The 13405-nt window shown below is 42.1% G+C and overlaps 1 protein-coding gene across 1 annotated transcript in view; it reads left to right on the forward strand.

Annotated features, from left to right (window-relative positions):
- The window catches only part of VPS13A (vacuolar protein sorting 13 homolog A), a 111188-nt gene extending 106480 nt beyond the window's left edge, over positions 1–4708 (forward strand). The window contains exon 72 of the mRNA XM_074165882.1: positions 1662–4708. Within this exon, the coding sequence (XP_074021983.1) occupies positions 1662–1712 (51 nt within the window). The 3' untranslated portion in view covers positions 1713–4708. The remainder of the gene's footprint in view (positions 1–1661) is intronic.
- The last annotated feature ends 8697 nt before the right edge of the window (positions 4709–13405 follow it).

Below are 13405 nucleotides of genomic sequence, written 5' to 3' on the forward strand. Positions count from 1 at the left end.
ATCTTAGTTTAAGTTGCTTTCGCATCTTCTCATCAATTTAAGTTGTTTTTGTCTTCACAAGTGTCATTTCACTCAGCTGAGGTTAGTTATCAGTTGATACCATTTGACTCTTACCTCAAAAAGCATTACAAATACTGTCAAGGTATTTGAGGGCCCCATGTTGAATTTGTCTTGTCTGCACTCTTTGGAGGTACCGAGTTGCTCTATTTTTTTTCCTTTTTGGCTGTAGTGGGGCAGTGGCATTGTTGAGGTCCATTAGTCTGTGTGAGAAGGGAATCCTATCTATGTACCAGCTAAATTGGTAACAATTCCAAAAATCAAATTAGCGCATCATATTATGTACGCTGTAAGTCTTAAGCAAGGAAACAAAAGCTGAAAAGGTTGTGTGCACTTTTCACAAAAATGTTGGTTTGCATATTTTCCTATAAAGGGCCGTGAACCTCACCAAACCAACAGGAATGTGAATATGAGGGGAAAGGTCACTGTCAGACAGGCTTGGTAAGAGATGTGGTTTTATCTTAGAGAAGGAATACTGAACAGATTCACTTAGAAATTGTCATCAGGGCCTTAGGGGCTGTCCTACAAAAAGTAAGTTTTTGAGAGTCACTTCCAGGCTGTTTAGGCCTATGTCTCACTTCAGCGAACGTGACACTTAACGCTTGTGTATATAGAGAGGTGACACTGAGGGAAGTGCTTTAGGAACAGTGAAAATGAACTTGCAGCTTTTACAGTAAAAAAGGTATGAGGTCATTTCAGTGACACTGTTTTGTGAACATTGTGTCAGTCTAGTGGACACTACAGGGTTGTTCCATCTGTGAGAAGTGCCATATTCTGACGTGAAGAGTAATTTCTTGAACAGCCAATTCTTCTTTCAAACCTTCAGCCTCCTGGTAAACAGAAGTGCTGGTTTCCTTGAGGGGATGAATTTGTGATAGGGAGGAGGGGATCCTAAAGATCTGTAATGTAGAACCTGATCCAGTAACAGAATCTGATTTGTAATAATCCACTCATCTTTCTTGCAAGCATTATGCAGCTTTCGCATGCCAATCCCTTTGTGTAACTTCATCTCTTACTCTAGATTTCCATGTCACTGCCCTGTTGCCCTCTCCTGCCCCCCTGCTTTTTTTTTTTAGACTCTTGGAAAATTGATTTCCCTTCCATGTTCAGTAAACATATGAATTTGAAATTCCTGAAAAGAAACAAAATACAGTTAAAGAAAACTTCTTTCTGAGTAACTGTATTATCACATTGCTGCAACCTGTTCTTGTCCTCTGTATTCTCCTATCCTCTTCTCTGTTGTCATCTGTGATTTGTTTGGAGTTGTAGATTAACGCAGAGCATTAATAACGACGTGGCCAAAATGATGTCATAAATTTTTAAAAATATTCTTTGAAATGCAGAACAGGAAACTGAAATTTCAACCTAGCCAGTTTCATCAGCTATGATATTCAATGTCAGATATTGGTACTTAAATGGCTCCATTTTCATGTGAGAAAACCAGGGGTTTATAATCTACAGTAGAATTTTAAGCACTGTGTTTAAAAACTCATTTAGGAAGAGAGCAGGTAGTGAAGTGTCCAGCCAACCCAATCTAATTTTCAGCTGCTTTGTACGGTTTTTACCAAGGAAACATTTTTATTTTTTCCTTTTCCTTCACACAGTGGATCCTTTCTAAACTGGAAGAAGTGAGAGAGAATCAGCCAAAATTGTAATGAATGGAGAAGCACGAAGATACGAAGAACACTGAACAGCTACCTTTTAATTCCTCTGTAAAAAGGAGAACTATTTGAATATCAGCAACAAAAGCAAAAACATGAGGGAAGAAACATTTATGAAATTATTTACTGTGGTCACAACAGTCTATGGCTCTATCACAAAAATAGATGACGTCGTTAAAAAAAAAACACCCCGAGCAATCAAAAAATTTCTGCCACGTTTTGGCTTGTTTTGTTTGGTTTTTTTTAATGTAAGAATTCCAGATTTCATTTTTTTTTATAAATACAGTGTAAAAAGAATTTGTTTTACCATTACTTTTGATACTGAAATTGAACTCTGGAATAATTCTTGTGACACTACTCAGAGCAAATCTTCCAGTTTTGATTTGATTGTGAAAATTTTGTTTCTGTCTTAATTTTCATATGACTAGAGGCTGTGTTGAAATTCAAATTTCTTTATCAAGGGAAATGTTAACTTAATCGCTAGTCTTACAACTCAAATTATAATAAGGAGGCTGCTGACCAGAGAAGTCTAATTTAGATGATCACAGGAGCGGCTACTTAGTTAACAATATTATTTTCTTTTTGTAAATGAATGGACCAGATCACGATGAATTTACAGTACAGTATCACTTTTAGTGTAAACTTTTTTTATATTCTACTCAAGGAAACGTCGTAGCACCTCTATCAATATTCACAGAAAAAATATAACAGTTTACAAAAATGTATGATGGGGAGAATTAATATATCTCTGCACTAAAAGTATTAATTAAAGCCTATTATTTTAAATAAGTGTTATTAACAGTCTTGCAACTAAAGGAGTTTATGGGGTTATAAGTGCACTGTTGCATACCAAAAATAAATGCCTTGGATTACACAATATTGTGTCCTAAGCAAGTGACTAATAAAGTCAAATTTATATTAAATAATATATATAGTATTTCACAGTTGCTTTTATCAACTTTTCTTACCTAATGAAAGTCTTTTGTGTTTCGTATCCAGACAGAACTTTAATAGGGAGAACTTGAATGTGTAATTCTGCTTATTTCTTAGATTTAGTAGTCATAGTATTATTGAATGGCTGTTTACTGCAGTTGATATAAAAAGTACAGGAAACAGTACAGTATTACATGAAGGTTTCCAGAAATTCCTGTATCAAAATCTTCAAAATATCTGGTACATATAGTAAGTACTTGCTGCCAAAATATTGTTTCCAAAGAATTGTTTGGAATATGTATAGCTAGAGGATACAATTCTGACATTGCTTGTGGGGCCTGAGGTATCCAAATTGTTGCATTATTGTAAAATCTAAAATGGCTAGCATGCTAACCTACAGTTGCAGTTCTTTAATTTACTGAAAGTCTTGCCTTTGGTGTTGAGTAACCATTTAGCGGGTTACAAAATACGTGTAATCTTTTAAATTTTTCCCATAAATTGTACATTGAATGAAGAGATTATAAGAGGATTCCAAACTAAGACACTGACTTTGTTACTCCACTTGTTTGTACACCAAGCACGTACCAAGAGTATTAACTCAGGTTATAATCATGCCAAACTAATAGAATACTTTGCCTTAGATAAGTAGTGTTATGAGGTACACTTAGTATCATTCTGTATCTGTAATTTGTTTTTCATCTATCACTTTTCTTCTTAGGCATGATAGTTCAATTAATAGCTTCATCATGATCTTGAGTCTTTATTACTGTGGCGTCTCCTCTCTGTTTCTATCACAGAATCACAGGATGATATGGGGTTGGAAGGGACCTCTCCTCTTCCAACCCCCCTCCCAAAGCAGGTCCACCTAGAGCAGGTTGCACAGGAAATACCATCCCCAGTATTTACTGAGTACCTGATGCAACTGTCATTTCTAGTACCTCTTGCAATACTTTGTACAGTCCCATTTGTATAGGTTTTCAGTTTACCCTATTCTAAATATTTTCTCTTCACAGGGCCTGTATTTCAATTAATATTATCTCCAGTTATTAACTTTCTTACATTTATTTTGCCAACGAACTCCAATTCTCAAATCTCAGCTGGCTCTTCAGTAATACTTGAGCAAGTTAACCATCAGTGTTGAAGGATTTATTTTAAATGTGCGTGTCTGTGGTTAAGCTCATGCTTTGGAAAACATAGCAATTCATGCAAAATTGCATTTTTCCTAGAGAGTGTAAAATATTTTGATCTTCTGTGCTAATTAAAAGCCTTAACACAAGAACTAAAACACTGGAAGTGTTCAAAAGCCAATGTGGCACCTTTCCCCTACCTCCCTCCTTGTCTCCACTCGTAATGATAACAAGATTTTCTGTGGTTTCATTTTTTTCCAGTCAGTAAATCGTATCTTTTTTCCCTTGTTCTTTCCTTATGCTTTCTCCATACTGTCGTGAATGAATTTTGCCATTTCTTGGCAGACACCAGTTCTCCCTGTTTTAATTATACATCAGCCTGCAGTGAGAAGGGTATTCAGACTTATGCCATTGTGTAGTTTTCTGGATTACTGCAAGTTGTTTGAGATGCTCACTCTGCTGTGCCTCATTCCTTATTGCAATATGAATTTTTTTTTAACAAGAAGTCAGAATAGATATATTAATTTTTATTAAAAATTTATATGCAATTAGACAAGGGGATCTCAATAAAAATTAGAATGTAGGCATTTGGGTCTGCCCACCATTGCGTTTAAAAGTATACCATGGCCTTTACTGATGTACTGAAGAATAGCTTCTCTTCTAGATGACTTACCTAAACTTAATACCTTTGAGAAATGTCAGTTGGGTTCTCAGCAGTAGTTTGTTAAGGGTTAGAATGACCTCTAAGAAATCAATGACAAACCAAACATACAATCAAAGATGCCGGATCGATTGCTAAAACAATTGTTAAGTCAAACTATTTGCACCTCTCTTTGTTCAGCTGCATGGCTTTGCATGACATGGCTCGTCTGGTTTCCATGCTCCTCCCCAGCCCCGACCTCTTCTTCTCCTTGAATAAAGTGAAACTGAATTTTATTTGACTGGAATGTGATTAATTTTTTTTCTTTATATACTGCTTCAGTTAACAGGTTAGTACGATTACTTAGAATTTTGTGGGTAGAAATTGACAAATTAAGTCATATCCTGTCTCTGGGAACAGAAGGTCAGGCTTCTGTTGCCCATCTCAGTGAAAGCAGAATACAGACTTCGGTTTTTACCTTTGGTTTATTATAAGGACAAGTTTTTAATAACTGGATTTACATATGTAAGCTCCCTTTAAAGTATTTTTTTTCTCCTGTTGCCGCATTGAAAAAACATAGATGATGTTGCCAGATAGCCAGATTCTTATGAAATCCTCTTTTTTTCCAAAAAAATTTTTGGACTTATGCGATTAGCTATAAATTATCGTTAGCACATCACAAAACACACTCACATATCGAACAAATCACCAAGGCCTTTTGTTCCTTCTCAGTTACTTTTAACCATCTATCTGCAAATATCAAATATCACACACTAGTCAATAAAAGATTAATATTCCTGTGTAATGGTAGTTAAAATTTCATACTACAGCATATTCTTGAATTTGAACTACAAATCCCAGGTTTCCTAATTACTTTGCTGATGTTAAACAGTTTGAATACATCACTTAAGAGGATTGTTAAGTCTTGTGGCTTGTTCGTAAATTGCTCTGTATCCATATGACATTTAAATAGATTTGTATGTATTTCCTGATAGTGTATTAGCTTCAAGAATATTCCACAAAACTAATCAGAAGATTTTTTTTTTTTTTTTTTGCCCCTTCTTGAGCATTTCACATTTGAATTCCAGAAAAGAACTACATAAACTGCATTGCTTGGAATCATGCAAGTATTGTGTAAGCAAGAGTGCGCAGTGTTTCTTCAGCAAATCATACAATTCCATAGCACCTTCTTCCAGCATTAAATTCACCCAGTTGATCCCTTTCCATCTGCAGTGACTAATCTTTACTGAAGGTGCAACAAAAACTAAAGAAGCAACCAACACCAACAAAATGTTTACTTCCCAGGAACTAAGGATAAAAGTGTCTGAAGTTCCTAACAGTTAATTACCAAGGTTTGGTTTTGATTTTTTATTCCTATGCTGATCAATTTTTCTGTAACTTTTGTCGAGGAAGAGTCTCAGTTTCTATGCTTAAATGTGTTACTAAAACCAGACTGGGCGAAGGACCTGTTTTGCTATTGTGTGCAATTATTATGGAAATTAATGCAATACGGTGAAGGGTGGGGTTTTTTTTTCCCATTTTTTTAAAGGAATTGACACCATGTATTTCAAAAGAACAGGGCTATTAAATGTGGGAACTGTTGGTGAAAAATACTTCTTAATATGCATTGTGTATTTGTAATTGTCTCAGATACAATGCAAAGTGATTCTGACTTAGATTTGCTTTTCATGTGTATTACAATAATTGTTTCATTATGCAGATCAAAATTTTACAAAGCATTTCACATTTTCGTACAGAAAACATTAGTGTTTATCATCATCTCTTGAAATGCAAATTGTCATAGTGTGGTTATGCAATTTTTTAATGCCTTATTCTTTTCTTTCTATAGCTGAACAAATTAGCAGATAGCTGACACCTTTCTTCTTGCCTGTAACTCTATTACTCAGCTAATACTTGCCTGTTGTTATTCTTGCTGGTGGATTACTCTGGAATTTTCAGTATATGCACAGAATCATACAATAGTTTGGGTTGGAAGGGACCTTTAAAGGTCATCTAGTCACCTAGGAGCCTGAGCCTTGTTATTTGACCTAAGAAATGCAACAACATCTTGGTCACAATTTTTTCTTTTGTGACTGCAAGTGGGATTGAAGGATCTAAAATTCCATTCAAAGCAGACACAGGACTTTTTTATAAAAAGGTTTTGATTATTTTCAGGGCAAATCTGGAACAAGAATTCTTATTCTTGTAATACTTCAAGGGAGGAGTAACTTGGCTTTTAAGTCTTCTCCTGCAAGGAGTAAAAGAATGTCCATGCTATTAATGTTTATTAACTCCTTTTCTATGGACCAGCATATCAAAGGCTGAAATAAAGGTGACTGCCAGAACAGGCATTAAGAGGTAGAAGAGTAATTGGCAAAAAGGGAGAAAAACCAAATTCTCTTTTTGCTGGATGTCTCTCAGTTTTTTATCTTTGTAGGTTTTCATTCCTTATTGCATGAAGCAGATCGAGAACTATGTGCAGAAGTTAGTCTTGGTAACTGCCCTTGTGAGCGTTTTTAAATGTTGAGTTGTGGAGTGTGGAAGAAAAGCATTCTTGTACTGACGGGCCCGGTAAAATGGTAACTCTCAGTCTGCAGAGCTTGTGTTCCAGCAAAGCCAGGCTCCCAAATTCAAGGTGCCAATGTACTTCTCACATAGACAGCAAATCTTGACTCAGGATACGAAACTGTGAAGAGTTCCAGCAGTCATTTTTCCATAAGGGGCTCAAAACTGGATCGAGCAGTTCAAAGGTTTGGGCATTTTGTATGCTTTCCTCCACCACATCTGCTGCCCTAGAGAAAGTATGTTTGCCATCATCTTTTCACGTGACTGGAAGTTCTTAAGTAATGTAAACCTCCAATTTCTACAGATTTTATGACAAGAAATGCTTTTGAATTATTTTTTGAGCAACTGTGGTTAGTTTAGGACAGCAGGTCTGAGGACTTGTCACGATGTCAGTACTTCTGAGGGAGGGCAAAGATGACACATGGGGGACCTGGATGTCACAGGCGCAGATGTGCTCGTTTATTCCATGCTTTCTGTCAGTCCCCCTCGGCTGCGGCACTGTGCCCTGTTCCTCATCCCAGGGTGTACCGACTGCGCTGTTCCCTGGGTGCTGATTGCCCCCATCCCCTACTGCGGGCACAACCTATCGGTCAGCGTCCCCTCCCAGAAAAATGCTAAAGCAGGGTAAGAACAGGCTCCTACTGCTTGTTCCAACACTAAAGAAGTAACAAATGAATCAAATGCTACAGGCTGTTTCTGCCTTAGCAACCAAAACCAGCTCTGAACATACTTTTCCTGGGTAGCTGGACAAAAGGGAACTGTGCTCTTCATTATGTGAAAGAATAAACATTTTTTATGGGCAGTGGAAGGTCGGGGTGTGCTTTTCACGGGGCTGAACTGTGAGCGCTATCAACCTGGCTGAATACACAGAAGCACTACTCGAGCTGAAAAATCAATATAACTTGATATAACTGCATAGAGGTAGCTATTTCATGGCGACAGTAAAAACTATTGCTGTGATATTTCTTCTGGGAAAAATGGAATTTTCATATGTTTAAATACAGGAGAATCTCAACACATCTTTTGGACTGAACTGCTGCTAATAGCAAACTGTTCTACTAAAAGACTCTCCTTACCAGTGTTGCTGGGTCAGCTATCAAGTGCCAGTGACTACCACGAAGTTTGCATGGGTAAAAAAGGTTTCAAGATTGCCCTAGTATCTTTATTATTTTGTCTGAGAGTTTTTGACCCAGTAAAGAAGAACTGGCTGGCCTATTAGTGGTGCTGGCATCTTTAGAGAGGTTTGTAGGCGGGCAGGGAGCAGAGGAGATGGGAAAATGTCTGGAAATCTTCTAGAGGAGAAATCCATGCAAAACTCCCTGTGAAGCTCAATCACAGGAAAATGAAAAGTGCAAAAAAAAGCAAGTTATGTTAGTGACTTGGAGTAATTTAAGGCCTAGTTTATTGCAGGCAGCTGTGGATGATCTCCGAGCTCCTGTGACAGTGAACACAGAACATTTGCTAAATGCCTGCCTGTTTGAGAAACGCTTTTCCCCTTCAAAAACGAATAAACTCCATGGACTGCCTCCAAGATCGTAATCTGTCATTCCTTTACTGTTAAAGGTATTTTATTTTTGTAAGGCACTTGAACAAAAAGGCAGTGATATGCAAAGGTTACTGATAATGAATCTTTTGTATTCTAGAATATTGTATTCCAATTTCTGGAATTAACTTTTGTTTGGCCTATCAGGGCTTCTAAAGAGATGCTTCTAAAAAGTATAATACATTTTCAAATACATTGTTCAGAACAAAAATATGTCTAGCAGCCTAAAATAACATTAACTTGTAATTTTTAAGACACCGCTGTTTCAAATTTTATAAGCTATGACTGTAAATGCTAAATAAAATTTAAAAAAGGAAAACAAAAAAAGGAAAATCTTAAGAAAATACCAGCGGGACAGCAACAGTTATGTACATTCTTCTAAACATACTTATTTATAATGCCACGGAGACCAGCTTCAAGGCAGGTACGACTGCGCTGGGGAGGGATCTGTAGCAAAAAGGCTGACGAGAAGCTCTTTTTGGGGCTTTTTGAAGCCGGGACAAGCCCCCGGGCTGACAGCTGGTGGCAGGTGCTGCTGAGGGAGCCTGCGCGGAGCCACCACCACCCCCACTTCACCAAGCCTCCAGGGTATAAGAAGCCTCGGGGAGGGCAGGGACTAGTCCCTGGCCACAGGGCACAGAGCGAGCACCCGGTGCTTGTCTGTGTGACCCAGCGGGTGCAGTCTGTACGGCAGGGCGCTGAGCCTCTGCCAGTGTACGAGGTAAGTTCAATCCCTCTAAGTGACCAGAGGACTAGGGGGCTCGTCCCAACTGACCTTCGAGTCGCAAGGTGTCAGTTGCTTGTAGAGATCCAGCCATGGTTGCTACCCGGTCGAAGACTTGTTAGAAAAGCTGTGGGCACCCAGACAGAGGCCCCACGCAAACATGTGGGAGTCCAGGCCTCTGGCTGCAGAGAGTGCCGGGGCCTGGCTCTTGCGATGGAGGGTAGGGGAGACAACACCTGTATCGGATGTGAACAGGTGAATGATCTGCTCAGCCTGGTGGCCGAGCTGAAGGATGAAGCGGAGAGGCTGAGGAGTATCAGGGAGTGTGAGAGAGAGATTGACTGGTGGGCCCGCTCCCTGAGAGTAAGGGAACAGGTTGAGGCCCCACATAAATCAGAGAACACCCTCCCCTCTTGTCACCAAGCAATAGGAGGAGATCTCAGAGAAGAGGGGGAATGGGAACAGGTCCCTGCTTGGGGAAGCAGGCTAGTCCCCTCCCGGTCCCTCCCAGCTCCCCAGTTACCCTTGCAGAACAGGTATGGAGTCCTGCAGGAGGAACTGGCTGTTGGAGAGGAGGACGGTACACCCAGGCTGGAGAAGTCAGAAAGAACAAGTCACCACAGACCCGGCATCACTACTAGCTCCAAAAGGAAAAGCAGACGGGTCATCGTTGTGGGTGACTCTCTACTGAGGGGGGCAGAGGGACCAATATGCCGCCCTGACCCACTTCACAGGGAAGTCTGCTGCCTCCCCGGGGCACGGGTTAGGGACATGTTGGAAAAACTTCCTGCCCTGGTAAACCACTCTGATTATTACCCCCTGTTAGTATTTCAGGTGGGTCGTGAGGAAGTGGGTAGAAGGAGGCCAAAATCAATTAAAAGAGATTTTAAAGCCTTGGGACGGCTGCTTAAGGGATCAGGAACACAAGTTGTGTTCTCCTCTATCCCTTCAGTGGCAACCATGAATGAGGAAATCAATAGGAAGAGGCAACAGGTCAACTTGTGGCTCTGGGACTGGTGTTATCGGCAGGGGTTTGGGTTTTTTGAGCATAGGCAGCTATATGAGACACCTGGCCTGCTGGGGGCAGGTGGGATGCACCTGTCCCAGAGGGGGAAAAGAATTTTGGGGCAGGAGTTAGCAGGGCTCATTGGTGGGGCTTTAAACTACATATGAGGGGGGATAGGGAACTAACTGGGCCTGTCAGGATTAAACCCAAGGGAAGCACGCCAAGGCTTGAAGGATGCTGGGTTAGTGAGGACTCTCACTCTGTCATCTCATTTGAGAAAAGGTATAGACATTTAGAAATTTCTGATTACAAACAATGGGAAAACCCTATCCCGAAAGGGGAAAAGGGTACTAGGCCAGGAGTTAACAAAGCTTATGGACAGAGCTTTAAACTAGAGGTGGAGGGGGAAGGGGATAAAACCAGGCCCACTGGTAATGAGCCTGGGGGTAAAGGGCCAAGGATGGCGGTGAAATCAGGAGCCCAGCTCAAGTGCATCTATGCTAATGCACGTAGCATGGGCAACAAACAGGATGAGCTGGAAGCCATGGTGCAGCAGGACAGCTATGATGTAGTCGCCATCACGGAAACGTGGTGGGATGACAGTCACGACTGGAATACTGCGATGAGTGGCTATAAGCTTTTCGGAAGGAATAGGCAAGGAAGGAGAGGCGGGGGTGTGGCTCTGTACATTCGGGAGTGTTTTGACTCTATGGAGCTAGATTCCAGTTGAGCGTTTGTGGGTAAGGATGAAGGGGAAGGCTCACAAGGGGGATTTTGTGTTGGGAGTCTGCTATAGACCACCCAACCAGGATGAGCAGGTTGATGAAGTATTCTATAAGAGGCTGGCTGAAGTCTCTCAATCGCCAGCCCTTGTTCTGGTTGGGGACTTCAACCTACCGGATATCTGCTGGAAATATAACACAGCAGAGAGCAGGCAGTCTAGGTGGTTCCTTGAGTGTATGGAAGATAACTTCCTGACACAACTGGTAGGAGAGCCTACCAGGGGAGGTGCCTCGGTAGACCTACTTTTCACAAACATAGAAGGACTAGTGGGAGATGTGGAGGTCGGAGGCCATCTTGGTCTTAGCGATCATGAAATGGTCAAGTTTTCAATTCTTAGTGAGGTAAGGAAGGGGTTAGCAAAACCTCCACCTTGGACTTCCGGAGGGTGGACTTTAGCCTGTTTAGAACCCTGGTTGGGAGGGTCCCTTGGGAGATAATCCTGTGGGGCAAAGGGGTCCAGGAAGGCTGGACGCTCTTCAAGAAGGAAATCCTAAAGGCCCAAGAGCAGGCTGTTCCCATGAGGCACAAAATTAAAGGGAGGGGAAAATGGCCGGCCTGGATGAACAAAGAGCTTTTGATAGGACTCAGGGAAAAAAGGAAGGTTTATCACCTTTGGAAGAAGGGACAAGCAACTCAGGAAGAGTACAGAGATCTTGTTAGGTTATACAGAGAAAAAATTAGGAAGGCAAAAGCTCAGCTGGAATTCAACCTGGCCATCAATATAAAGGACAACAAAAAAAGTTTTTATAAATACGTCAACAGAAAGAGAGTCAGGGAGAATCTCCATCCCTTACTGGATGCGGGGGGAAACATTGCGACCAAAGACGAGAAGGCTGAGATACTTAATGCCTTCTTTGCCTCTGTCTTCAATAGTTGGACCAGCTGCCCCCAGGGTGTACAGCCTCCTGGGCTGGAAGATAAGGATGGAGGGTGGCCAATGTGACACCCATCTACAAGACGGGCCGGAAGGATGATGCAGGAAACTATAGGCCTGTCAGTCTGACCTTGGTACCGGGAAAGATCATGGAGAGGATCATCTTGAGTAAGCTCTCACGGCAAGTGCAGGGCAGCCGAGGGATCAGGGCCAGCCAGCATGGGTTTACGAAAGGGAGGTCCTACTTAACCAACTTGATCTCTTTCTATGACCATGTGACCCACCTTCTCGATGCAGGGAAGGCTGTGGACGTTGTCTACCTGGACTTTGGTAAGGCCTTTGACACCGTCCCCCACAGCATTCTCCTGGAGAAGCTGGCGAATCATGGCATAGACAAGTGTACTCTTCACTGGGTAAAAAAACTGGCTGGATGGCCGTGCCCAGAGAGTTGTGATTAATGAGGTGAAATCCAGTTGGCGGCTGGTCACCAGTGGTGTCCCTCAGGGCTCAGTTTTGGGGCCGGTCTTGTTTAATATCTTTATTGATGATCTGGATAAGGGGATTGAGTGCACCCTCAGTAAGTTTGCAGATGACACCAAACTATGTGGGAGTGTTGATCTGCTTGAGGGTCGGCAGGCTCTACAGAGGGACCTGGACAGGTTGGATCAATGGGCCAAGGCCAATGGGATGAGGTTTAGTAAGGCCAAGTGCCGGGTCCTGCATTTCGGTGACAACAACCCCAGGCAACGCTACAGGCTTGGGGAAGAGTGGCTGGAAAGCTGCCCAGCAGAAAAGGACCTGGGGGTGTTGGTGGACAGCTGGCTTAACACGAGCCAGCAGTGTGCCCAGGTGGCCAAGAAGGCCAACGGCATCCTGATCTGTATCAGGAACAGCATGGCCAGCAGGAGTAGGGAAGTGATGGTGCCTCTGTACTCGGCCCTGGTGAGGCCTCACCTGGAGTGCTGTGTTCAGTTCTGGGCCCCTCACTACAGGAAGGACATTGAGCTGCTGGAGCGTGTCCAGGGGAGAGCCACCAAGCTGGTGAGGGGTCTAGAGAACAAGTCACATGAGGAGAGGCTGAGGGAACTGGGCATGTTTAGTTTGGAGAAGAGGAGGCTGAGGGGGGACCTCATTTCCCTCTACAACTACCTGAAAGGAGGCTGTAGAGAGGTGGGTGTTGGCCTCTTCTCCCAAGGGAATAATGACAGGACCAGAGGAAATGGTCTGAAGTTGCGGCAGGGGAGGTTTAGATTAGGTATTAGGCAGAATTACTTTACTGAGAGGGTGGTCAGGCACTGGAACAGCCTGCCCAGGAAGGTGGTGGAGTCGCCATCCCTGGAGGTATTTAAGGAACGTGTAGACATGGCACTTCAGGGCATGCTCTAGTGCCCGAGATAGTTGGTTTGCGTCTGTTTGTGGGTGGGGTGGGGTGTGGTTGTGGGCGTTTGTTTTGGTTTGGTTTTGGTGTTGGTGTTCTGGGATTTTTTGGGGG

This window comes from Numenius arquata, chromosome Z (genome assembly GCF_964106895.1).
Source record: "Numenius arquata chromosome Z, bNumArq3.hap1.1, whole genome shotgun sequence".
Lineage (NCBI taxonomy): Eukaryota > Metazoa > Chordata > Aves > Charadriiformes > Scolopacidae > Numenius > Numenius arquata.